Raw genomic sequence first — 27,964 nt, forward strand, 5'->3', positions numbered from 1 at the left:
TAAGCATTTCCTTCAATCATATTTGTGTTCATCTGGATAGAAGAATATGGTGCCGTTTCACCGGGTGGGAAGGCATGTTTTAATTGAACTATTATATTAGTACGACTATTCAAAACAATCATATTCTAAAAGTACCCAACGACAATCCAGCTGCTGCTGGTTTAATGACTGGAGGTACAACTGAGATGTCAGACAATCAGCGTGATTACCACACAAATAGCACTTTGATTGAAGAGCAATACAGGAGGGTGCCAGCCTAAAACCATTGACAATGGTATAGGCCTACACATGCTCACACAAGTCTAACATTGGGTAGTTGGAGACAGTTTGCTACAGTAGTTGGACTGTATATTATGGTTGAACCACTCAACATTGGCATCAAAGGCCTTGTCAAGTAATTGAACCTGAAGCTTGTATTATTTAAATATCATTGCAAAAACTCATCCGTCGTGATCATTAGTCTATTTATGTGTTAGAGATGGATTTAGGCCCTTTGTAAAGTGACCAAAGGTGACCATCAAACTATCTTTCCTCCTGTCAACATGAATTGAGATTTGTTTTTAAAAAGTATGGTGATGTCTTATGACATTAACTGAGTTGTTGACGTGTGCCAAGCATGTAGAATGTACAGTGTGTTCTGAAAGTATTCAGACCCCTTGACATACCACATTTTGTTACATTACAGACATATTCTAAAATGTATTAAATCGGTTTCTTCCCTCATCAATCTACACACAATACCTCATAATGACAAAGCAAAAACAGGTTTAGAAATTTCAGCAAATGTATTAACAAAAAATGAAATAATATGTTTACATAAGTATTCAGACCCCTTACTCAGTTCTTTGTAGAAGCACCTTTGGCAGCGTTTACATCCTTGAGTCTTCTTGGGTATGACGCTTCAAGCTTGGCATACCTGTATTCGGGGAGTTTCTCCCATTCTTCTCTGTAGATCCTCTCAAGCTCTGTCAGGTTGAGTGGGGAGTGTCACTGCAGAGCTATTTTCAGGTTTCTGAAAATGTTCGATCAGCTGTTAGATCGGATTCAAGTCTGAGCTCTGGCTGGGTCACTCAAGGACATTCAGAGACTTGTCCCGAAGCCACTCCTGCATTGTCTTGGCTGTGTGCTGAGGTTCGTTGTTTTGTTCGGTGGTGAACCTTCGCCCCATAGTCTGAGGTCTTGAGTGCTCTGGAGCAAGTTTCATCAAGGTTCTGTCTGTACTTTGCTCCGTTCATCTTTTCCTCGATCCTGACTAGTCTCCCAGTCCCTGCCGCTGAAAAACATCACCAAAGCTGATGCTGCCACCAGCGTGCATAATGGTGCCAGGTTTCTTCCCGACGTGACTCTTGGCATTCAGGCTGAAGAGTTCAATCTTGTTTATCATGGTCAGAGAGTTCTTTAGGTGCTTTTGGCAAACTCCAAGTGGGCAGTCATGTGCCTTTTACCAAGGAGTGGCTTCCTTCTGACCACTCTACAATAAAGGCCTGATTTGTGGAGTGATGCAGAGATGGTTGTCCATCGGGTACTCACCTTCCTAGCCAAGGCCCTTCTCCCCCGTTTGCTCAGTTTGGCCGGACATCCAGCTCTATAAAGAGTCTTGGTGGTTCCAAACTTCTTCCATGTAAGAACGATGAAGGCCACTGTGTTCTTGGGGACCTTCAGTGCTACAGAAATGTTTTGGTACCCTTCGTCAGATCTGTTCCTCAACACAATCCTGTCTCTGAGCTCTACGGACAATTCCTTCGACCTCATTGCTTGGTTTTTGCCCTGACATGAACTGTCATCTGTGGGACCTTACACACAGGTGTGTACCTTTTCCAAATCATGTCCATTCAATTTAATTTACCACATGTGGAAACATCTCAACGATGATCAATGGAAACAGGATGCACCTGAGCTCAATTTTGTGTCTCATATCAAAGGGTCTGAATACTTATGTAAATAAGGTATTTCTTTTTTATTATTAATACATTTGCAAGCATTTCTAAAAGCTGCATAAGTTACACGTAGTGATGGTTTTGAAATAAGCGGATTAATAAAGGATTCTTCTAAGTGTATTTTAAATCCATGTATTTAATGTTTTAAAGGGATTTTGCTGATTATTGTCACGTTCTGACCTTTTTTTATGTCTATGTGTTAGTCTGGTCAGGGCGTGAGTCGGGGTGGGTAGTCTATGTCCTTTTTTCTATGATGTATTTCTGTGTTTGGCCTGGTATGGTTCTCAATCAGAGGCAGCGGTCGATCGTTGTCTCTGATTGAGAATCATACTTAGGTAGCATGTTTTCCCCATTTGGGTTGTGGGTGATTAATTTCTGTTTAGTGTCTGTTCACCTGGCAGAACTGTTTTGTTTTCTATTCGTTATTATTTTGAGTAGTGTTCAGTTTGTTCAATTAAAACATGACGAACACTTACCATGCTGCATTTTGGTCCTCCTCTCCTTCCACCAACGAGAAGCATTACAATTATCCCCCAAAGTGTGATATCTATGACTGTATTAATTCCAAATTCTGAATTTGTTTATGTCATCGCAACGGATGGTAAGGTTAAAGAGAGCTAGTTTGCCTTTGATGCTTGTCAGATCTTATACAGTGCCTTGGAAAAGTATTTCCTCAGTTTTTCCTATTTTGTTGCATTACAACCTGTAAACTTAAATTGATTTTTATTTTTATTTCATGCAATGGACATACACAAAAAAGTCCAACTTGGTGAAGTGAAATGAGAAAAATAGCATGTTTCAAAACATTATGCAAAATAAAAAATGAAAAGTGGTGCGTGCATATTTATTCACCCCCTTTGCTATGAAGCCCTTAAATCAGATCGGGTGCAACCAACTACCTTCAGAAGGCATATACAGTGCCTTGCGAAAGTATTCGGCCCCCTTGAACTTTGCGACCTTTTGCCACATTTCAGGCTTCAAACATAAAGATATAAAACTGTATTTTTTTGTGAAGAATCAACAACAAGTGGGACACAATCATGAAGTGGAACGACATTTATTGGATATTTCAAACTTTTTTAACAAATCAAAAACTGAAAAATTGGGCGTTCAAAATTATTCAGCCCCCTTAAGTTAATACTTTGTAGCGCCACCTTTTGCTGCGATTACAGCTGTAAGTCGCTTGGGGTATGTCTCTGTCAGTTTTGCACATCAAGAGACTGAAATTTTTTCCCATTCCTCCTTGCAAAACAGCTCGAGCTCAGTGAGGTTGGATGGAGAGCATTTGTGAACAGCAGTTTTCAGTTCTTTCCACAGATTCTCGATTGGAATCAGGTCTGGACTTTGACTTGGCCATTCTAACACCTGGATATGTTTATTTTTGAACCATTCCATTGTAGATTTTGCTTTATGTTTTGGATCATTGTCTTGTTGGAAGACAAATCTCCGTCCCAGTCTCAGGTCTTTTGCAGACTCCATCAGGTTTTCTTCCAGAATGGTCCTGTATTTGGCTCCATCCATCTTCCCATCAATTTTAACCATCTTCCCTGTCCCTGCTGAAGAAAAGCAGGCCCAAACCATGATGCTGCCACCATGTTTGACAGTGGGGATGGTGTGTTCAGCTGTGTTGCTTTTATGCCAAACATAACGTTTTGCATTGTTGCCAAAAAGTTGCCAAAAAATGTTGGTTTCATCTGACCAGAGCACCTTCTTCCACATGTTTGGTGTGTCTCCCAGGTGGCTTGTGGCAAACGTTAAACGACACTTTTTATGGATATCTTTAAGAAATGGCTTTCTTCTTGCCACTCTTCCATAAAGGCCAGATTTGTGCAATATACGACTGATTGTTGTCCTATGGACAGAGTCTCCCACCTCAGCTGTAGATCTCTGCAGTTCATCCAGAGTGATCATGGGCCTCTTGGCTGCATCTCTGATCAGTCTTCTCCTTGTATGAGCTGAAAGTTTAGAGGGACGGCCAGGTCTTGGTAGATTTGCAGTGGTCTGATACTCCTTCCATTTCAATATTATCGCTTGCAAAGTGCTCCTTGGGATGTTTAAAGCTTGGGAAATCTTTTTGTATCCAAATCCGGCTTTAAACTTCTTCACAACAGTATCTCGGACCTGCCTGGTGTGTTCCTTGTTCTTCATGATGCTCTCTGCGCTTTTAACGGACCTCTGAGACTATCACAGTGCAGGTGCATTTATACGGAGACTTGATTACACACAGGTGGATTGTATTTATCATCATTAGTCATTTAGGTCAACATTGGATCATTCAGAGATCCTCACTGAACTTCTGGAGAGAGTTTGCTGCACTGAAAGTAAAGGGGCTGAATAATTTTGCACGCCCAATTTTTCAGTTTTTGATTTGTTAAAAAAGTTTGAAATATCCAATAAATGTCGTTCCACTTCATGATTGTGTCCCACTTGTTGTTGATTCTTCACAAAAAAATACAGTTTTATATCTTTATGTTTGAAGCCTGAAATGTGGCAAAAGGTCGCAAAGTTCACTTTTGCAAGGCACTGTAATTAGTTAAATAAAGTCCACCTGTGTGCAATCTAAGTGTCATATGATCTGTCACATGATCTCAGTATATATATATATATATATATATACACCTGTTCTGAAAGGCCCCAGAGTCTGCAACACCACTAAGCAAGGGGCACCACTAAGCAAGGGGCACCACCAAGCAAGCGGCACCATGAAGACCAAGGAGCTCTCTAAACATGTCAGGGACAAAGTTGTGGAGAAGTACAGATCAGGGTTGGGTTATAAGAAAATATCAGAAACTTTGAACATCCCACAGAGCACCATTAAATCCATTACTAAAAAATTGAAAGAATATGGCACTACAACAAACCTGCCAAGAGAGGGCCGCCCACCAAAACTCTCAGACCAGGCAAGGTGGGCATTAATCAGAGAGGCAACAAAGAGACCAAAGATAACCCTGAATGCTCCACAGCGGAGATTGGAGTATCTGTCCATAGGACCACTTTAAGTTGTGGACTCCACAGAGCTGGCCTTTACAGAAGAGTGGCCAGAAAAAAGCCATTGCTTAAAGAACAAAATAAGCAAACATGTTTGGTGTTCACCATAAGGCATGTGGGAGACTCCCAAACATATGGAAGAAGGTACTCTGGTCAGATGATACTAAAGTTGAGCTTTTTGGCCATCAATGAAAGCATTATGTCTGGCGCAAACCCAACACCTCTCATCACCCCGAGAATTTCATCCCCACAGTGAAGCATGGTGGTGGCAGCATCATGCTATGGGGATGTTTTTCAACGGCAGGGACTGGGAAACTGGTCAGCATAGAAGGAATGATGGATGGAGCTAAATACAGGGAAATTCTTGAGGGAAACCTGTTTCAGTCTTCCAGAGATTTGAGACTGGGACACAGGTTCACCTTCCAGCAGGACAATATCCCTAAGCATACTGCTAAAGCAACACTCGAGTGGTTTAAGGGGAAACATTTACATGTCTTGGAATGGCCTAGTCAAAGCCCAGACCTCAATCCAATTGAAAATCTGTGTCTTAAAGATTGCTGTACACCAGCGGAACCCATCCAACTTGTAGGAGCTGGAGCAGTTTTACCTTGAACAATGGGGAAAGATCCCAGTGGCTAGATGTGCCAAGATTATAGAGACCTACCCCAAGGGACGTGCAGCTGTAATTGCTGCAAAAGGTGGCTCTACAAAGTTTTGACTTTGGGGGGGTGAATAGTTATGCATCCTCAAGTTTTCATTTTTTGTCTTATTTCTTGTTTGTATCACAATAAAAAATGTTTTGCATCTTCAAAGTGGGTAGGCATGTAGTGCAAATCAAATGATACAAACCCCCAAGAAAACTATTTTAATTCCTTGTTGTAAGGTAACAAAATAGGAAAAATGCTAAGTGGGGTGAATACTTTCGCAAGACACTGTAGCTATGTACACTTCAAATCAAAGTTTTTGTACTCTCAATATACCACAGCAAGATGTCATTCTAGTGTATTACTTGGTAAATAATACATTTGTGGTTGTGTTGGATGTCAAAATGAATTTTTTTAAATGGTGGTGGAAGACCCACTTTGTAATATAGGATTCAGTACTCACATACTGTAGGCTCCAGCAGCTGAAAGCTCTTAGACGCCATCTCTTGGTAGGTTCCTTGACTCCCCCGACTGCGGCAAAACTCATGTCCTATGTGAGTCACTGCAGTATAGGTCCATTCTGGCTTTATACAGTACATGGATCATCAGATCTCAGTGGGCACTTTTATACAGCAAATATCAATAATGAGTCCCATATGACACCCTATTATTCCATACACACTATTAAGGAAATAGAGTGCAATATATCTCTCTGACCTCACAGGCACAGACAACTTATGAATAAATAAAGACTCACCACATCCAACATTATCTGTTTTTAGAACAAGAATGTATGGAGATGGAGGCCTCTTTTTTGCATTGAAAGTCATCTATTTGAAATACTTTCCCTCTGTGTGTCAAGTAGGCCGGGTCCAATTTATTTTGAGGGGATTTAAGGAAGTTAAAACTCATGAAATGTAATTAATCCCTCTATATCTCTCTCTCTTCCAGGAAAGACAGAATGGTCACCATAATCAACTCCAGTTTCTGGTAAAACTACAAAAGTCATTGTCCGCCCATTTTCTACTCTAGACCCTGGCTGTTCCATGATGTAAGTGAAGCTTGCCATGATTCTTCTCAATTGACAGTTAGACCATGAACCTTAGAGACTCTATCGTTGCACGGACCAGGCCTTCCCCAGTTTGGATTTAGCGCCACCCTCATCTATCCATCGAAACCGCCAGCCACGTGAGGCTGCAGCGGTGGCCGGTGGTGGTGGCGGTGGTGGGAGGACCTTCACACATAGCGTAAAGCACGCTGGGATATTTTTCCCAAAAACACACTGAGGCACCACCATGAGGAAATCCACCACCTCCTGTCTTTGTCACATACTGGTCTGCCTTTGCTTCATCCAGAGGTGCTATGGGGCTAGCCATCATATCCCAGCAGACAAAGTGACCATCGCCAAGAACCAGACCAAACTGGCCAATGGTGAGACAGAAGTGCACCACAGGCCTAAACGTGGCTGGATCTGGAACCAATTCTTTGTTTTAGAAGAACACATAGGACCGGACACTCAATACGTTGGAAAGGTATCGTATTGTTTTGCCCTACTTCACAGTATGTTTGTAAACAACAGCTTATTTCATTCCAAGGAAACTTGGCTCTGGCTGTGTCTCAAATGACACACTACTGTATGTCCAACATGGTGCACTACTTTTGACCAGAGCTCTAGAGGCCCTGGTCGAATGTGGTGTGTTTTTTTCTGCACGGCAGTTTTGTCTGTTGGAAATACATTGCGGCAGTTACAGGTTCTATTCTTAAGGGGATTTGCCTTGTTGGTAGTCTGGATGCTTTTGTTCTGTCTAATTATGTTGAAACCAAATGTGCATCCAAAATAGCACCATTTTCCTTATATAGTGCCCTACATTTGAACAAGGCCTGTTAGGGCTCGGGTCAAAAATAGTGCACTATGTATGGGATAGGGTGGCATTGGGTTTGCAGATTCAATCTCACTCGTTAATTTTGTTAATTTTGTTGAGACAATAAGACGTCTACTCTGTCCAAGTTCTTCTCATGAGTATGTGTCATGTTTTATTCAGGATTAATCAACAAGATCCTTTACACCGTCTGTCTAGCACTTTGGGAAAATCTAATTAGTATAATGAAAAAAAAGACACATCAAAATTTGTCGGGGTAAGCTAGAGACTGCCGTGGCAGAGCTACAGCGGTTTTTGTCACATCACAAAATCAGTAGTCTCACAAATAAGTCTATCGTTTTGCTCTACGATACTCACAAGCTTCACGGGACTTACTTGTCTCAAGTTGCTGACACCGGCGTCCCAACTCCGAATAGGTCTTCTCACAAAAAGGTCTGTCAAGTCTGAGCGTTTTAAGCTACAAACTAGTATGACTCCGCCATCAAAAGCTGAGACTCTCACGAACATCAACCTGTTCTCTGTTTCATATTCACTGGACTCGTCTGAAGCTAACCCGGTACAGACCGGTAAAAAAAGGAATCAAAATGTATCGGCTTTTTTGGGACTAAGGTTACACATGGAACCTTTTTTTTAAAAATGTTTATGCTTCCTTTATCTCTCAGATGCATGTCAGACACTTCAAACCGTACTTCCCTTTGATAAATGTTTAGTCTATCTGTTTTGCCATGAATGTGTTATTCTTCTTAGGGAAGATTCAATTGTGAACAGAGCTTTTTACAGCAACCTCTCAGTTACAAAAATATAACATATTTGTTTGTTTGAATTAACCCTAGTACCAAAATTGAGTCATGTTACACAGTGGCTCCGTGGATGGCTCTTTGTTACATAGTTAAAGTGTGAATTGAATTGAATGTATTTGTCAATTTATATAAAACGTATAGCCTACTGCTAATATATGCATAAAAAAATTACATCTGAGCTACATGTCATACCAGCTATGGGCTCAGACTGTCACATCAGACATTATGGATGTCACAAAGACTGAGAGGCAGGCACTAGAGATGACTGGCAGTCGTAACCTTGTGCTCAGAGGGCAAGAGCAGCCCAGCAAGTCTGGTCTGCGTTCGCTGTGGTGACTTTCTGTTACTTAACCAGTTTCCCATGGCTTATTTGGTATGTCCTCAGCTTACAGATTGCCTGGCCCCCTTATCTCCTGAAACGTGGAAATGTGTTTCTCCGCTGCAGTGATCATTATTCTAGGCACTCGGGCAGAAGCTAATCCCTTCAACCACACTCAGAGAGAAAGAGAACGAGGGAGTTGGATCACTCCTCTCTCTCTGACTGCACGCACGTGTGTGTGCATTTCAATACAGAGACGGGAAAATGATGTGAAATGAAAAAATACAAATATATATAAAAGCAAGAGCAGTCCAGAGAGACAACAGATAGAGGTGGAAAGAGAGTGAGAAAAACACAACCTAACCCCTCTAATATTCGCTAAATATGATTACTCAGCATCACCACAGTTGTTTGTTATGATCACAGGGATGACAACCAGAAAGCAAGGCTATATCACAGATGCCTGGGTAGTAGTGTTAGACCAGGGAAACACATATCTTTATAGGTGTTATTTAGTGATGAAACATGGCGTTGCTAACGCTGTAAGATGCATGAGTGAACCCGAAAAATCCCCAAGGTGCCACCAAAACATTCTCTCAGCATTTCCTGTGGTTCTGTCTGTATTATTGCAGTTGACTAACTGAAGTAGTACAAGGGTATAAGGGAATAGAACATCCTGATTGAAACGGCATTGTTGTTTAATTGCAGTTTTTCAGTTTGTCACTAATTGCATGAAAGAATAATTACTTCCGTGGATTATATTAACATTACATAGAGCTACTGCTCATCCTTTGATGTCTCTGATTGGCTGGCTGTCTCTATCATGCTTAATAGATAATGGGCACTCTTCTTTTCATCCCTCTACCTTAGAGAGAGTTACGGTTGTGTGCCAAAAGGCACTTTATCCCCTTCAATGTGCACTACTGGTCAAAAGTACTGCTCTAAGTAGAGAAAATGGTGCCATTTTGGACTCAGATAACATGGTGAGGAAAGCAACACAAACATGAACAGCTAATTCTTTCTGTATTATAACCGGCCGTTAAAAACAGACATACAAATTATTAGACATTAATTTGACACGCCACATTTGGATGGAGAGAGATTATGTTTATTGATGGCAGGAGAGAAACTTGCCAACATTTAATTATGTAGTTGTGGGATTGGTGTGCCATGTCCTAATGTGGCTAGGAGACAGAATGACCCTTAATTAAGCCAAGACAGGAGGATTCATTCGTCACATTCAAACACTATATTGTTCTCATCACTGCGCTTGGTAAAAAAAAATGCCGACACTAGCAAGCTGCAAAGGAGGAGCGGAAGGAGAGGTTTCTTGTGTAGGATTAGAGAGAAATTAGAAATGGCGTCTTTTTGCAGGCACTAACTCTGGACAAAGCCTGTGTGGAAATGAGTGATGTTTTTGTAGGGTTTTTGGATAAACGTTGAAAAAATGTTCTTTTGAGATCTTCATCAGCTAAAGTCCCTTTTTGTGACTTTTGAAGCTTTAATGTAACTTAAAAAAGCAGATGAAGTACATGAAGGAATCATAAATTAAATTGTATTGCTTGCATAGACGTTTAGCAGATGTTATTGCAAGTGTTCCAAGATCCAACAGTGTAGTAATATCCAACAATACACAACAATATACATAAATCTAAATGCAAAAGAATGGAATTAAGAAATATATAAATATTAGGACGAGAAATGTCAGAGTTAGGAGTATACAGTTGAAGTCGGAAGTTTACAACACTTAGGTTACAGTCATTAAAACTCATTTTTCAACCATCCTACAAATTTCAATTTTCAAAACTATAGTTTTGGCAAGTCGGATAGGACATCTACTTTGTGCGTGACACAAGTCATTTTTCCAACAATTGTTTAGAGACAGATAATTTCACTTATAATTCACTGTATCATGACTCCAGTGGGTCAGACGTTTACATACACTAAGTTGACAGTGATTTTAAACAGAAAATTCCAGAAAATGATGTCATGGCTTTAGAAGCTTCTGATAGGCTAACAGACATCATTTGAGTCAATTAGCCTTTGTACCTGTGGATGTATTTCAAGGCCTACCTTCAAACGCAGTGCCTCTTTGCTTGATATCATGGGGAAAACAAAAAAAGACATCAGAAAAAAACATTGTAGACCTCCACAAGTCTGGTTCATCCTTGGGAACAATTTCCAAACGCCTGAAGCTACCACGTTCATCTGTACAAACAATAGTACACAAGTATAAAAACCATGGGACCAAGCAACTGTCATACCGCTCAGGAAGGATACGCGTTCTGTCTCTTAGAGATGAATGTACTTTTGTGCGAAAAGTGCAAATGAATCCCAGTACAACAGCAAAGGACTTTGTGAAGATGCTGGAGGAAACAGGTAAAAAAAGTATCTATATTCACAGTAAAAACGAGTCTTATATCGATATAATCTGATAGGCCCTCAGCAAGGAAGAAGCTACTGCTCCAAAACCGCCATTAAATAACTAGACTACGGTTTGCAACTGTACATGGGGACAAAAAATGTACTTTTTGGAGAAATGATCTCTGGTCTGATGCACCAAAATAGAACTCTTTGGCCATAATGACCAATGTTATGTTTGGAGGAGAAAGGGGGAGGCTTGCAAGCCGAATAACACCATTCCAACTGTGAAGCACAGGGTGGCAGCATCATTTTGTGGGGGTACTTTGCTGCAGGAGGGACTGGTGCATTTCACAAAATAGATGGCGTCATGAGGAAATAAAAATATTTGGATATATTGAAGCAGCATCTCAAGACATCAGTCAGGAAGTTAAAGCTTGGTCGCAAATGGGTCCTCCAAATGGACAATGACCCCAAGCATACTTCCAAAGTTGTTGCAAAATGTCTTAAGGAAACCAAAGTCAAGGTATTGGAATGGCCATCACAAAGCCCTGACCTCAATCTTATAGAATATTTGTGGGCAGAACTGAAAAAGTGTGTCCGAGCAATGAGGCCTATAAACCTGACTCAGTTACACCAGCTCTGTCAGGAGGAATGGGCCAAAATTCACCCAACTTATTGTGGGAAGCTTGTGGAAGGCTACCTGAAACGTTTGACCCAAGTTAAACAATTTAAAGGCAATGCTACCAAAAATGTGTATGTAAACTTCTGACCCACTGGGAATGTGATGTGAGAAATAAAAACTGAAAATAATCATTCTCTCAACTATAATTCTGACATTTCACATTCTTAAAATAAAGTGGTGATCCTAACTGATCTAAGACAGGGAATGTATTTTTGAGTTTAAATGTATTTGGCTAAGGTGTATGCAATGTTCCGACTTCAACTGTACTTATATATCATTAAAAAGTTTCCTGTCACTTAGAAATCTCCTTGTTTTTGAAAGATTTTTTTTTTTTTGTCCATTAAAATAGCATCAAATTGATCAGAAATACAGTGTAGACATTGTTAACCTTGTAAATGACTATTGTAGCTGGAATAACATATTTTTTAATGGAATATCTACATAGGCATACAGAGGCCCATTATCAGCAACCATCACTCCAGTGTTCCAATGGCACATTGTGTTAGCTAATCCAAGTTTATCATTTTAAAAGGCTAATTGATCATTAGACAATTATCATTAGTCAATTATGATAGTACAGCTTAAAACTTTGCTCTGATTCAAGAAGCAATAAAACTGGCCTTCTTTAGACTAGTTGAGTATCAGGAGCATCAGCATTTGTGGGTTTGATTACAGGTTCAAAATGGCTATTTTTGTCCTGAGAAAATATGTTTATTCCATGTGAGAAATTGCCAAGAAACTGAACATCTCGTACAACGCTTTGTACTACTCCCTTCACAGAACAGTGCAAACTGGCTCTAACCAGAATAGAAAGAGGAGTGGGAGGCCCCGGTTCACAACTGAGCAAGAGGACAATTACATTAGAGTGACTAGTTTGAGAAACAGAAGCCTCACAAGTCCTCAACTGGCAGCTTCATTAAATAGTACCCACGACACACCAGTCTCAAAGTCAACAGTGAAGAGGCGACTCCGGGATGCTGGCCTTCTAGGCAGAGTTCCTATGTTCAGTGTCTGTGTTCTTTTGCGCAGCTTAATCTTTTATTTTTATTGGCCAGTCTGAGATATGGATTTTTCTTTCTAATTGGCATTTCCTGTGTATGGAATATTTTGTGCTTCAGGAGCCGGTGCATCCAAGCTTTGAAGTACGTACATCAGAGTTATTCTGCAGCTGTTCCAACAGCCTTAACTCCTCTGGCTGTTCCAGCTGAGCTCTTCTCACAGCCTGTAAAAGGAGATCATCAGAAGGATTACCAAGGGTTAGTGGTACCGGAGCAATTGCAGAGAAGACTGACACATTTGAACCCCAATCATGTAACTTCCTTAGCTTCTGATTGGAAGAAATGCTTCTCGCTCTTATTGTGTAGAAACCAGTAGCAATTGTGTGCGATATCAATCTGGACACCACTGAAGTACATGAATCAGTTCCCAACACGACAGGAAAAGCAAGGCTCTTGGTATGTAGAATAACTGAAGGAATCATATAGGAGTGGTTACACAGGCGGAACTCTACCTCACTCCATCCAAGTGGTCGTTTAGCCTCACCATCAGCCAGATATAGTGGACCTTCTGTCCACGGCTTCAAGTTGTATTGTGGACCTTTAATCTCCTTCCACGGTTTCTCATTACGCAGTGTCCAGGATGGCTCTTCCTGTCCATGGGCCTATGGACAGGGGTCACACCAGTTGGTGCGGTATTAACTGAAAGGAAGTGGATGTCGACGGAGGGAATAAGCAGTGACTCTTGGGGTTTCAGCTCTGGTCAAAGCACCCACAGTAGGATGGTCGTTCCTTCAAAGGGAGTTAGGTCTGTTGGCCTGTTGTGACTTCTGGTTTCTGGAAGGGTTTACTTGATACTGACTTGGACATCTGGCTGAAGAATGTCCCTTTTTGCTACATCTCCAACAGAAAACGGGAGGGTTCTTGGCTGGAGACTCTGGCTGTTGTTGATGGTCTGGCTTGGGTAACTGTTTCTTTCTCTGTTCATATTTATGTTGGCATTCTCTGTCCTTCTCGAACTGCTGTCCCAGTCGAACTAGTCCACCGACAGTGGTGACTCTTTCTCGGAGTTGACTGGCTAGTATTGGGTTGATGTTCTTCAAGATCAACTTAATGACCTCTTCCTCCTCAATGCCAGGTTTCCACATTCTGCACGGGGAGTGGTGACCGTATGCAAAGTCACGGATACTCTCTTTCTCTCTTTGCACTCGATTCCTGACTCTGTCAGCCAACTCATCGGTGTAGTCCTCAGACAGAAATGCAGAGGACAACTTGGCCTCAGAGTCAGCCCAGGAGGTAGTGGTGAGACGTGCCACATCCCACCAGTCTCGAGCTATCCCATGCAACACATTCCTTAATGTGGCAAGGAGTTCTTCGTCAGCCAGGGGATTGAGGGCAAGAAAGACAATATTTTCCAGATACATTTTCCAGATACATTAGAAGATCAAGACTGTCATCCCAAAGGTGGGAAATTGCCATTTAATGGGCATCACCCCCACATGACGTCTACTCAAATCACCATGAACAAAAGAGCTAGGAAGGGTTGAGGAAGTAGAGGGTGACGGAGTTATCAGACCATGAAAATTAACACCAGGATGCAAGGTGGATTGCATCCTGCAAGGGGTGGCTGCAGTATGGCCTCGTCTCATCTGAAGTGCCAGCTTGCCTCTCAATGGTCTGAACTGAAGTGGACACCAGAGAAGCAATGTACAAGCAGTTGTGCCTAATGGAGGCCATGTCAACAGACACGTCATCCAACATTTTACTACATTTAGAGAGCTCGGTCTGCAAGTGGTCTACAGTGTTAACCAGAGGAGAAAAAAACAGAATTACCGTCCTTGAGGACCTCAGTGTGGTGATGTTGCAGGCGCCACTGGAGAGTGGCAGTGAGTTGGTTTCTTTGGTAGTCAAACTACCTGTCAATGACACCAGTAATTTCCCGTCTTCCACTCTCACTGAGCTCTGTCAGCGTGTGGGTTAGAGTGCTCCTTGAGTCTCTGAATTCCATTGCACTCTGTTGTTGCTCTTCCCTCAGACATTTGAATTGATGGTGGATTAGATGTTCTTGAGTCCGTCTAATATCAAGGATGTCACCTTGAAGTTGTAAGACTACAACCTCTGGTGATCAACCAGAGGAAGGTTGGGTGTCAGAGGGAGGGCTAGCTCAGTACTTCCACACAGGTCCATGTCAATAAGTGAGTAACTAGTTAGACCTCATGTGGCCTGTGGTCAAGACCGAGCATTCAGATTCACAGGGCTCTGGCCCAAATCAACTGCATTATCTCCATTCACATTATGATTTGTTTTGTCAGCTCGATGGTCAGAATGACTATGTGTATTCCCATTGACAGGTATGATATGGATGAGCACATTTTCTTGGGGTGAATCCATTGTTTTAATTGCACACAAAAGATTTGCTTTGGTTATTTCTCAATGTTGAGAGGTCCCATCTGGGGTGCCATTTTTTATGTAACAGTTTTGACTTGAGGTTGTTGTTTGTAGGGTTGAGGTTGTTGATTTCTCATTTGGTTTGGGAGGGAATGAGTCCCGTCTGATCCGTCAAGTCTACACGAATACAAAAGTCAGGATGGACATACACTTTTCATAAACTCTTGAAACATTGGAAAGAACTTCAAAACAACTGCATTCTTTTGCATAGGTTGTATTACGAACACAAATGATCACACACATAATAAACAACAAATAATGAGCTCTGGTTCAGGCCTAAAAGAGTCCAGCCCGGTAAATGAGCTCAGAGACCTTAGTCACGCAATGTTTTTAGTCCATTCATTTAGTGTAGCGTAAACCCAATCTCAATCATACAATCAAAATACCACTTTTACCACACAACCATAAAGAATATCACAGCTCAATATGTCTTCAACTAAAACTGACCACATAAATCATCACGGTATACATCACTCTAAAACATATGAAATACCGTATGGAAAATAGTTGTAGTCAGTCAGATGATCCAATCTGCCAACAGATCTCCAGCGGAGAAAGGCCATGAAGAACCAGAGGAGAACAACTGAGATGTTTATTCCAAAGTAAGCAATGAGTGGATCGGATCCTGGTTAAACTTGCGACTAGGCTACAAAGCACACTTTTAAATACAACAAAACAAATGGAGTAAAGATGCTTCGGAACTAAGGGTTGAACACATCCTCATGTCTCCATCACAACCCTACTTTTGCGCAGCTGATGCTGGCATTTTCATTGAGAATTAAAGGAAAAGCGCCCTGAAGGAGAAGCACTGAGACGGTTCAGACAAATTCAGAGCCGTCACAAGCTGCCAGTTGAGGACTTGTGAGGCGTCTGTTTCTCAAACTAGACACTCTAACGTACTTGTCCTCAGCTGTGCACCGGGGCCTCCCTCTCCTCTTTCTATTCTGTTTAGAGCCAGTTTGCGCTGTTCTTTGAAGGGAGTAGTACACAGCATTGTAGGAGATCTTCAGTTTCTTGGCAATTTCTCGCATGGAATAGCTTTCATTTCTCAGGACAAGAATAGACTGACGAGTTTCAGAAGAAAGGTCTTTGTTTCTAGTCATTTTGAGCCTGTAATCAAACCCACAAATGCTGATGCTCCAGATACTCAACTAGTCTAAAGAAGGCCAGTTTTATTGCTGCTTTTATCAGAAAAACAGTTTCAGCTGTGCTAACATAATTGCAAAAGGGTTTTATAATGATCAATTAGCCTTTTAAAAGTATAACCTTGGATTAGCTAACACAACGTGCCATTTGAACACAGGAGTGATGGTTGCTGATAATGGGCCTCTGTACGCCTATGTAGATATTCCATAATAAATCTGCCGTTTCCAGCTATAATAGTCATTTAATACATTAACAATGTCTACACTGTATTTCTGATCAATTTTTTCGTTATTTTAATGGACAAAAAACTTGTTTTTCTTTCAAAACAAGGACATTTCTAAGTGACCCCAAACTTTTGAAAGGTAGTGTAAATAAAAATAGTTAGGACACACCTTCAAATTAGTGGATTCGGCTATTTCAGCCACACCCGTTGCTGGCAGGTGTATAAAATCGAGCACAAAGCCATGCAATCTCCAAACATTGTCAGTTGAATGGCCCCTACTGAAGACCTCAGTGACTTTCAACCTTGACTAGAATACAGTGTATACACATGAAATGGGTAAAACTGTAAATAAATATGATTAAAGTAACCACTGTTCCATGTCTATATACATAGGGCAGCAGCCTCTAAGGTGCAGGGATGAGTAACCGGTTGGTAGTCGGCTATTGACAGTGACTAAGTTCTCAGGGCAGGGTTCTGGGTGGAGGCCGGAGAGTGATGGATATTTAACAATTTGATGGCCTTGAGGTAGAAGCTGTTTTTCAGTCTCTCGGTCTCACCTTGGATGCACCTGTACTGACCTCGCCTTCTGATAGCGGGGTGAACAGGCCGTGGCCCAGGTGGGTGAGATCCTTGATGATCTTCTTGGCCTTCCTGTGACACCGGGTGCTGTAGATGTTCTGAAGGACATATGCTCCCGGTGATGCGTTGGTCTGACCGCACAACCCTCTGAAGAGCCCTGTGGTTGCGGACGTTGCAGTAGAACATTTGTGGACAGAACTGAAAAAGTGTGTGCGAGCAAGGAGGCCTACACACCTGACTCAGTTAAACCAGCTCTGCCAGGAGGAATGGGCCAAAATTCACCCAACTTATTGTAGGAGGCTTGTTGAAGGCTATCCAACACGTTTGACCCAAGTTAAACAATTTGAAGGCAACACTACCAAATACTAATTGAATGTATGTAAACTTCTGACCCACTGGGAACGTGATGAAAGAACTAAAAGCTGAAATACATCATTCTCTCAACTATTATTCTGACATTTCACATTCTTAAAATGAAGTGGTGATCGTAACTGACCTAACACAAGGAATTCTTACTAGGATTAAATGTCAATAATTGTGAAAAACTGAGTTGAATGTATTTGGCTAAGGTGTATGTAAACTTCCGACTTCAACTGTGTATGTATACAGTGCCTTGCGAAAGTATTCGGCCCCCTTGAACTTTGCGACCTTTTGCCACATTTCAGGCTTCAAACATAAAGATATAAAACTGTATTTTTTTGTGAAGAATCAACAACAAGTGGGACACAATCATGAAGTGGAACGACATTTATTGGATATTTCAAACTTTTTTAACAAATCAAAAACTGAGAAATTGGGCGTGCAAAATTATTCAGCCCCCTTAAGTTAATACTTTGTAGTGCCACCTTTTGCTGCGATTACAGCTGTAAGTCGCTTGGGGTATGTCTCTATCAGTTTTGCACATCGAGAGACTGACATTTTTTCCCATTCCTCCTTGCAAAACAGTTCGAGCTCAGTGAGGTTGAATGGAGAGCATTTGTGAACAGCAGTTTTCAGTTCTTTCCACAGATTCTCGATTGGATTCAGGTCATTGGCCATTCTAACACCTGGATATGTTTATTTTTGAACCATTCCATTGTAGATGTAGATTTATGTTTTGGATCATTGTCTCGTTGGAATACAAATCTCCGTCCCAGTCTCAGGTCTTTTGCAGACTCCATCAGGTTTTCTTCCAGAATGGTCCTGTATTTGGCTCCATCCATCTTCCCATCAATTTTAACCATCTTCCCTGTCCCTGCTGAAGAAAAGCAGGCCCAAACCATGATGCTGCCACCACCATGTTTGACAGTGGGGATGGTGTGTTCAGCTGTGTTGCTTTTACGCCAAACATAACATTTTGCATTGTTGCCAAAAAGTTCAATTTTGGTTTCATCTGACCAGAGCACCTTCTTCCACATGTTTGGTGTGTCTCCCAGGTGGCTTGTGGCAAACTTTAAACGACACTTTTTATGGATATCTTTAAGAAATGGCTTTCTTCTTGCCACTCTTCCATAAAGGCCAGATTTGTGCAATATACGACTGATTGTTGTCCTATGGACAGAGTCTCCCACCTCAGCTGTAGATCTCTGCAGTTCATCCAGAGTGATCATGGGCCTCTTGGCTGCATCTCTGATCAGTCTTCTCCTTGTATGAGCTGAAAGTTTAGAGGGACGGCCAGGTCTTGGTAGATTTGCAGTGGTCTGATACTCCTTCCATTTCAATATTATCGCTTGCACAGTGCTCCTTGGGATGTTTAAAGCTTCTTTTTGTATCCAAATCCGGCTTTAAACTTCTTCACAACAGTATCTCGGACCTGCCTGGTGTGTTCCTTGTTCTTCATGATGCTCTCTGCGCTTTTGACGGACCTCTGAGACTATCACAGTGCAGGTGCATTTATACGGAGACTTGATTACACACAGGTGGATTGTATTTATCATCATTAGTCATTTAGGTCAACATTGGATCATTCAGAGATCCTCACTGAACTTCTGGAGAGAGATTGCTGCACTGAAAGTAAAGGGGCTGAATAATTTTGCACGCCCAATTTTTCAATTTTTGATTTGTTAAAAAAGTTTGACATATCCAATAAATGTCGTTCCACTTCATGATTGTGTCCCACTTGTTGTTGATCCTTCACAAAAAAATACAGTTTTATATCTTTATGTTTGAAGCCTGAAATGTGGCAAAAGGTCGCAAAGTTCAAGGGGGCCGAATACTTTCGCAAGGCACTGTATATATATACACACTACTGGTCAAACGTTTTAAACCACCACAAGGGTTTTTCTTAATTTTACTATTTTCTACATTGTAGAATAGTAGTGAATACATCAAAACTATGAAATAACACATATGGAATCATGAAGTAACCAAAAAAGTGTTAAACAAATCAAAATATATTTTTGAGATTCTTCAAATAGCCACCCTTTAACTTGTTGACAGCTTTGCACACTCTTGGCATTCTCTTAACCAGCTTCACTTGTCTTGAAAAAGTTCCCACAAATGCTGAGCACTTGTTGGCTGATTTTTCTTCAGTCTGCAGTCAGACTTATCTTAAACCAGTTCAATTGGGTTGAGCTCGGGGGATTGTGGATGGCAGGTCATCTGAAGCAGCACTCCATCATTCTCCTTCTTGGTAAAATAGCACTGACTCAGCCTGGAAGTCCAAACCAGATGGGATGGCGTATCGCTGCAGGATGATGTGGTAGCCATGCTGGTTAAGTGTGCCTTGAATTATAAATAAATCACAAACAATGTCACCAGCAAAGCACCCCCACACCATAACACCTCCTCTTCCATGCATTACAGTGGGAAATACACATGCAGAGATCATCCGTTCACCCACACAGCATCTCACAAAGACACGGCGGTTGGAACCAAAGATCTCAAATTTGGGCTCCAGGCCAAAGGACAAATTTCCACCGGTCTAATGTCCATTACTTGTGTTTCTTGGGCACATAAAGTCTCTTCTTATTATTAGTTTCCTTTAGTAGTGGTTTCTTTGCAGCAATTCGACCATGAAGGCCTGATTCACAGTCTCCTCTGAACAGTTGATGTTGAGATGTGTCTGTTACTTGAACTCTGTGAAGCATTTATTTGGGCTGCAATTTCTGAGGATGGTAAATCGAATGTACTTATGCTCTGCAGCAGAGGTAACTCTTGGTCTTCCATTCCTGTGGCGGTCCTCATGAGAGCCAGTTTCATCATAGCGCATGATGGTTTTTGAGACTGCACTTTTCTTAAAATGTTACATATTGACTGACCTTCAGGTCTGAAAGTAATGATGGACTGTTGTTTATCTTTGCTTATTTGAGCTGTTCTTGCCATAGTGTGGACTTGGTCTTTTACATAATTGGGCTATCTTCTGTATACCCCCCTACTTTGTCACAACACAACTGATAGGCTCAAATGCATTAAAAAGGAAAGAAATTCCACAAACTAACTTTTAACAATGCACACCTTAATTGAAGCTGGTTGAGAGAATTCCAAGAGTGTGTAAAGCTGTCATTAAGGCGAAGATTGGCTATTTGAAGAATCTCAAATATAAAATATATTTTGATTTGTTTAACACTTTTGTTTACTACATGATTCAACATGTGTTATTTCATTGTTTTGAGGTCTTCACTAGTATTCTATGTAGAAAATAGTAAAAAGAAAGAAAAACCCTTGAATGAGTATGTGTTCTAAAACTTTTGACCGGTAGTGTGTGTGTGGTGATCCTAACCGACCTAAAACAGGGAATTTTTACAAGGATTAAATGTCAAGAATTGTGAAAAGGTGTATGTAGACTTCAGACTTCAACTGTGTATATATATATATATATATATATATATATATATATATATATATACACAGTTGAAGTCTGAAGTCTACATACACCTTTTCACAAAAAGGTGTATGTAGACTTCAGACTTCAACTGTATATATATATATATATATATATATATATATATATATATATATATATATATATATATATATATATATATATATATATATATATACACACACAGTTGAAGTCGGAAGTTTACATACACCTTAGCCAAATACATTTAAACTCAGTTTTTCACAATTCTTGACATTTAATCCTTGTAAAAATTCCCTGTTTTAGGTCGGTTAGGATCACCACTTTAGTTTAAGAATGTTAAAGGTCAGAATAATAGATTTATTTATTTATTTATTTTATTTCTGCCCACAAACGTTCTATAGGATTGAGGTCAGGGCTTTGTGATGGCCACTCCAATACCTTGACTTTGTTGTCCTCAAGCCATTTTGCCACAACTTTGGAAGTATGCTTGGGTCATTGTCCATTTGGAAGACCGATTTGCGACCAAGCTTTAACTTCCTGATTGATGTCTTGAGATGTTGCTTCAATATATCCACATAATTTTCTTTCCTCATGATGCCGTCTACTTTGTGAAGTGCACCAGTCTCTCCTGCATCAAAGCAACCCCAAAACATGATGCTGCCAGCCCCGTGCTTCACGGTTGGGATGGTGTTTTTCGGCTTGCAAGCCTCCCCCTTTCTCCTCCAAACATAACATTGGTCATTATGGCCAAAAAGTTCTATTTTTGTTTCATCAGACCAGAGGACAGTTCTCCAAAAAGTACGATCTTTGTCCCCATGTGCATTTGCAAACCGTAGTCTGGCTGTTTTATGACAGTTTTGGAGCAGTGGCTTCTTCCTTGCTGAGCGGCCTTTCAGGATATGTTGATATAGGACTTGTTTTAATGTGGATATATATACTTTTGTACCTGTTTCCTCCAGCATCTTCACAAGGTCCTTTGCTGTTGTTCTGGGATTGATTTGCACTTTTCGCACCAAAGTATGTTCATCTCTAGGAGACCGAACGCGTCTCCTTCCTGAGCGGTATGATGGCTCCGTGGTCCCATGGTGTTAATACTTGCGTACTATTGTTTGTACAGATGAATGTGGTAACTTCAGGCGTTTGGAAATTGCTCCCAAGGTTGAACCAGACTTGTGGAGGTCAACAATTTTTGTTCTGAGGTCTGATTTTTTTGATTTTCCCATGATGTTAAGCATAGAGGCACTGCGTTTGAAGGTAGACCTTGAAATACATCCACAGGTACACCTCCAATTGACTCAAATTATGACAATTAGCCTATCAGAGGCTTCTAAACCATGACATAATTTTCAAAGCTGTTTAAAGGCACAGTCAACTTAGTGTATGCAAACTTCTGACCCACTGTAGTTGTGATACAGTGAATTATAAGTGAAATAATATGTCTGTAAGCTATTTTTTGCATAGAGTAGATGTCCTAACCGACTTGCCAAAACTATAGTTTGTTAACAACTTGTTGAAAACTGTGTTTAATTGACTCCAACCTTAGTGTATGTAAACTTCCAGCTTCAACTGTATATATAAACTCAGCAAAAAAAGAAATGTCCTCTCACTGTCAACTGCAATTATTTTCAGCAAACTTAAATAACGTGTAAATATTTGTAAGAACATAACAAGTTTCAACAACTGAGACATAAACTGAACATGTTCCACAGACATGTGACTAAGCAACAGAAATGGAATAATGTGTCCCTGAACAAAGGGGGGGGGGGGGGGTAAATATCAAAAGAAACAGTCAGTATCTGATGTAGCCACATGCTGCATTAAGTACTGCAGTGCCTCTCCTCCTCGTGGACTGCACCAGATTTCCCAGTTCTTCTGTGAGATGTTACCCCACTCTTCCACCAAGGCACCTGGAAGTTCCTTCATTTCTGGGGGGAATGGCCCTCACCCTTACCCTCCGATCCAACAGGTCCCAGACGTGCTCAATGGCATTGAGATCCGGGCACTTCGCTGGCCATGGCAGAACACTGACATTCCTGTCTTGCAGGAAATCAAGACACAGAACGAGCAGTATGGCTGGTGGCATTGTCATGCTAGAGTGTCGTGTCAGGATGAGCCTGCAGGAAGGGTACCACATGAGGGAGGGGGATGTCTTCCTTGTAATGCACAGCGTTGAAATTGCCTGCAATGACAACAAGCTCAGTCTGATGATGCTGTGACACACCGCCCAAGAACATGACAGACCCTCCACCTCCAAATAGATCCCGCTGCAGAATACAGGCCTCGGTGTACCCCTCATTCCTTCGATGATAAACTTGAATCCGACCATCACCCCTGGTGAGACTAAACCAGGGGTGTATGGTCCAGTGACGGTGCTCATAGGCGACGTTGTTGCCGGTGATGTCTGGTGAGGACCTGCCTTACAACAGGCCTCCAAGCCCTAGGTTCAGTCTCTCTGAGCACTGATGGAGGGTTGTGCATTCCTGGTGTAAATCGGGCAGTTGTTGTTGCCATCCTGTAGCTGTCCCGCAGGTGTAATGTTCAGATGTACCGATCCTGTGCAGGTGTTGTTACACGTGTTCTGCCACTGCAAGGACGATCAGCTGTCCGTCCTGTCTCCCTGTAGCGCTGTCCCAGGTGTCTCACAGTACAGACATTGCAATTTATTGCCCTGGCCACATCTGTAGTCCTCATGCCTCCTTGCAGCATGCCTAAGGCACGTTCACACAGATGAGCAGGGACCCTGGGCATCTTTCTTTTGGTGCTTTTCAGAGTCAGTAGAATGGCCTCTTTTAGTGTCCTAAGTCTTTAGTGTCTTAATGACCATTCCACAGGTGCATGTTCATTAACTGTGTATGTTCATTGAACATGCATGGGAAACAGTGTGTAAACCTTTTACTTTGAAGATCTGTGAAGTTAAATGGATTTTTTGAATTATCTTTGAAAGACAGTGTCCTGAAAATGGGATATTTATTTTTTTGTGAGTTTATATATACACTTTATGTGTGTTATTGTTACAATTTTTTTTTGTTATTCACTTTGTATTTATTCCTTTTGTCACTATTAATTTATTTGTAATCCTTTTTATCTTTAACTCAGCGTTGTTGGAAAAGGATCCTTAAGTAAGCATTTAACTGGTAGTCAACACATGTTGTCTACAAAGTATGTGAAGAAATACAATTGATTTGATCTCAAGGAAATTTTGTGAAGTCATAAGATTATTTATTAAGTCATACCTTTTTTAAAAATAGTTTAGTGGTTTATTTCACCATTTATATACATATTTATGCATTCATATATTTCATGAATGGCATATTTATGTAATGTAAATGAGTTTATTTAAAAATGTGAGTACATGCACTAATAGCTCAGTTGATTATTAATGTAGATCCTTATAAACCATTTACTAATTTGCAGCCCCTAATCTAAATTCGCTGCAAGAAGGGTTGTGTAATCCATTGGGTTGCTTTAGCATTAGCTAGCCTAGCATGCTGATAAATAAAAGTCTGTTTCTTAAAAAAACAAGCAGTATTTCAATCTTTTTTATTTTGCGGCTTGGATAATTGGATCATTTATGAGTACAGCGACACCTTCCATCTCTGGATTGAGGTACGTTTTTAAGCCATATCTCTTGTCCGTCACCGCTGTGAAAACATATTTGTATTGGACCGTTTCGACTTTAAGACAGACTGAACTTCATGTTGAGTTTTGGCTAAGCACAATAACATTATTACACTCAAAATATGATATTATGTTCTTTTGAAATTTTCTTCATATAATAATGTTTCTGAAGAACTGCCTAAACAATAAACTTGATTTGCGTGTGATGGCGTTTATTCAATTGATTTATTTGACTGTTAAAATAGTGGCTATATGTATTCGTTGAGGCCTGGCTATTCTTGTGTTAAACAACCATATAGCACTGCACATATGCTTTTGGTTCAAGTTGCTGATGTTGCTGATCACTTGTGATTTATCAGGCCTTTGTTAGTGGCTGCAGTTTTTAACCTTATAAAATATCTAGCTGAAATTGTTCAATCAAGAAGTTAATGCAATACATTTATAAATATGTATGTACGTACAGGGTGAGTCAAACCATGAATCAACCATTTTAAAATACCTTAGAAGTAATCTTATGAGTTGATAATAACTCCTTTATAACTTGTTTATAAGTACGATAGTAGTACATTATTAATAACACACTGCCATTAAACGCCTTGTAAATCATTTAGAAATAATGTGTTTATAAATGCGTAAATTACTTTGATTGTTTATTGGCATGTACAAATTTAGGAACAATGAACAATGAGGAACAATGATTCATAAATGGTCAACTCTTTACAAACAGTTTAGGAATGGTTTATAAAGTGTTACCGACTTTGGAATGAGTGTGTAGACCAGTCTGTCAAACTGTGTTCTTAATCCCCTTCTGGTGCACTGTTTAATCCCCGGTGACCCTCCTCAGGGGACCCATGCATTTGGGAAATGACAGGTCTGTGTGAGTGAGAGAAAGAAAAATGCAAGGCAGAGGACAGGCCTTATGCAGATATGCTCAGTAGAGATGGATAGGCCCTGGTCAAAAGTACTGCACTATATAGGAAATAGGGTGGTATTTGGGACGCAGGCCAGGAAGACACCCGCAGGTCCAGTCGGAGGTGTGAACGTCTACATGTCACTTCAGAGCAAGCCACACGGTGCCTTGATGTTGTTACACTAGCTATTAGTATTGTGCTATTCTTCTATTCTTCTGTATGATAATGCTTGTGCAAAGACACATAGATGGGTGTTGACAACCTTTCAAAGTACAAATTCAGTCCCGCTTTAAAGACATGTTTAAACCATATATTCCTTTTTAAATTTGTTTAATTTAAAACAATACAAATACAGTGTTTCAAAAAGTCGAGCAATGCAATTGCATTGCATATTACACAGGGCTGTGAATAGTGTAGCTTGTCCCTGAGTTGGCGGACAAATACTTCTTGCCTTTCTGCCTGTTGGAGGTACTGCATGTTGGTTCCAACTCCCTAAGGTCAACGTCATCGCCACGCGGAAATCTAATTAGCGTTTATAAAATCCCCAGAAGAATCTGTCAGTTTAAGCTAGAGACATCAGATTTTTTTGCAGTGGATGCGTCTAAATTCCACCGCATCCGTCTGCGTAACACTTCCACATCTGCGGTGAAAGGTGACAGAGTTAGAGCAGTGTTTTTTAGACCATGAGGCATCCCAAAAATCAGTCTTCTCACAAAATCGTCTGTAGACTATTATGACCCCTGTTAGGAAGGATGAGACTCACAAACACGATGGTGATCTCTGTTTTGCTCTATGACCCCCACAAGCATCTTGGGACTTGTCTGAAGTCATTACAGCCGATCTGCCAACTTGTGTAAAGGTGTGTAAAGTTGTGTAAAGGAGAAACTCTCAAGAAAAAGTACATGTCGGTTGTTTTGCTCTAGGTAGCTCAGAGGCCTCACAACTCTCACAGGACTCGTCTGAAGATCCACAGTTCCAGTTTAAAACATTTATGGAAGGAAAGTGCACTCAGAAAGTATTCACTTCTTTCACAATATCTTACATTTTAGCCTTTTTCTAAAATGGATTAAATATTTTTTTCCCTCATCAATCTACACACAATACCCCATAATGACAACGTTTGATTTTTGCTCTGAAATGCACTGCCAACTGTGGGACCTTACGTACATAGTCAGTTGTGTGCCTGTCCAAATCATGTCCTATCAATAGAATTTACCACAGTTGGACTCCAATCAAGTTGTAGAAACATCTCAAAGATGATCAATGGAAACAGAATGCATCTGAGCTCAATTTCGAGTCGATTAGCAAAGGGTCTGAATACTTATCTAATGATGTAAATATATCACTAGCCACTTTAAACAATGCTACCTTATATAATGTTACTTACCCTACATTATTCATCTCATATGCATACGTATATACTGTACTCTATATCATCGACTGTATCCTTATGTAATACATGTATCACTAGCCACTTTAACTATGCCACTTTGTTTACATACTCATCTCATATGTATATACTGTACTCGATACCATCTACTGTATCTTGCCTATGCTGCTCTGTACCATCACTCATTCATATATCCTTATGTACATATTCTTTATCCCCTCACACTGTGTACAAGACAGTAGTTTTGGAATTGTTAGTTAGATTACTTGTTGGTTATTACTGCATTGTCGGAACTAGAAGCACAAGCATTTCGCTACACTCGCATTAACATCTGCTAACCATGTGTATGTGACAAATAAAATTTGATTTGATTTGATTTGAATAAGGTCTTTCTGTTTTAAATATTTATCACATTTAATACATTCACTTTGTCATTATGTGCCATTCTGTAGATTGATGAGGAAAATTTTTTTGTAAATGTGTTAATTAATAAGGCTGTCACATAACAAAATGTGGGTTTGAATACTTTCCGAATGTGCTGTGTGTTGGAATATAGTTTAGTGCCTAAAAAAAGGGGATTAATACAAGTAAAAAATATAAAAAAATCCTATGTCCTGTCCTATATCACTCTGAAAAAAATTCCTTTAGATTTCTTGGGGGGACTATCTGTTTTTTTTTGTGTAGTGAGTCTGTTAATCAATGCATTTGTATGGGCTAATACCAGTAAGGCCAAATAATTTTGATACATATTTTTTTGATACTTCAATTTGTCTTAACTTTCAAAATCAAATAGTAAAATGATCCTTGGTATGACGTTCTTAAAACAATTCCATACAGCGTAGAAGTACCCCCCCAACCCCACTCCCCTGGCATAGGGTTAAGAGTAACAACAAAGAAAGTTAACAGGTCTGTTAGTAAATGCCCTTGTCACACCAGCTGGATAAGGGTGTTTCTGTGCTACACCAGAAATACTCTAAATGGGGAATTGGGAAACTCAATTTGTTTTTTGTATTATTGTATTCCTCTTTCATTTACAAAACTCATGACGTGACTATGAGATGTGGCTGTATCTAGTGGGATTTTTATTTAGCTGAGCCTGTTAGCTAGCTAAATGTAATTTGCTAGCTAGCGGTTGCTTTGAAGTCACCAAAATGGATTGAAATGACAATTGAGGTAGCTGTGCAATCTAACTCGATACTTAACAAATTGATTAAACAAATTTAAATTACAATAAATAAAAGTTAACTTGCTAGTTT

The 27,964-nt window shown here is 40.4% G+C and overlaps 1 protein-coding gene across 2 annotated transcripts in view; it reads left to right on the forward strand.

Moving 5' to 3' along the window:
- Positions 1–27,964, forward strand: part of LOC110490018 (cadherin-18) — a 368,917-nt gene that overhangs the window by 197,169 nt on the left and 143,784 nt on the right. For both annotated transcript variants that reach the window (XM_021563094.2, XM_021563095.2), the window contains one exon: positions 6,521–7,101. In XM_021563094.2, coding sequence (XP_021418769.2) covers positions 6,865–7,101 — 237 coding nt within the window. In that variant the 5' untranslated portion in view covers positions 6,521–6,864. The remainder of the gene's footprint in view (positions 1–6,520; positions 7,102–27,964) is intronic.

This window comes from Oncorhynchus mykiss, chromosome 15 (assembly GCF_013265735.2).
Source record: "Oncorhynchus mykiss isolate Arlee chromosome 15, USDA_OmykA_1.1, whole genome shotgun sequence".
Classification (NCBI taxonomy): domain Eukaryota; kingdom Metazoa; phylum Chordata; class Actinopteri; order Salmoniformes; family Salmonidae; genus Oncorhynchus; species Oncorhynchus mykiss.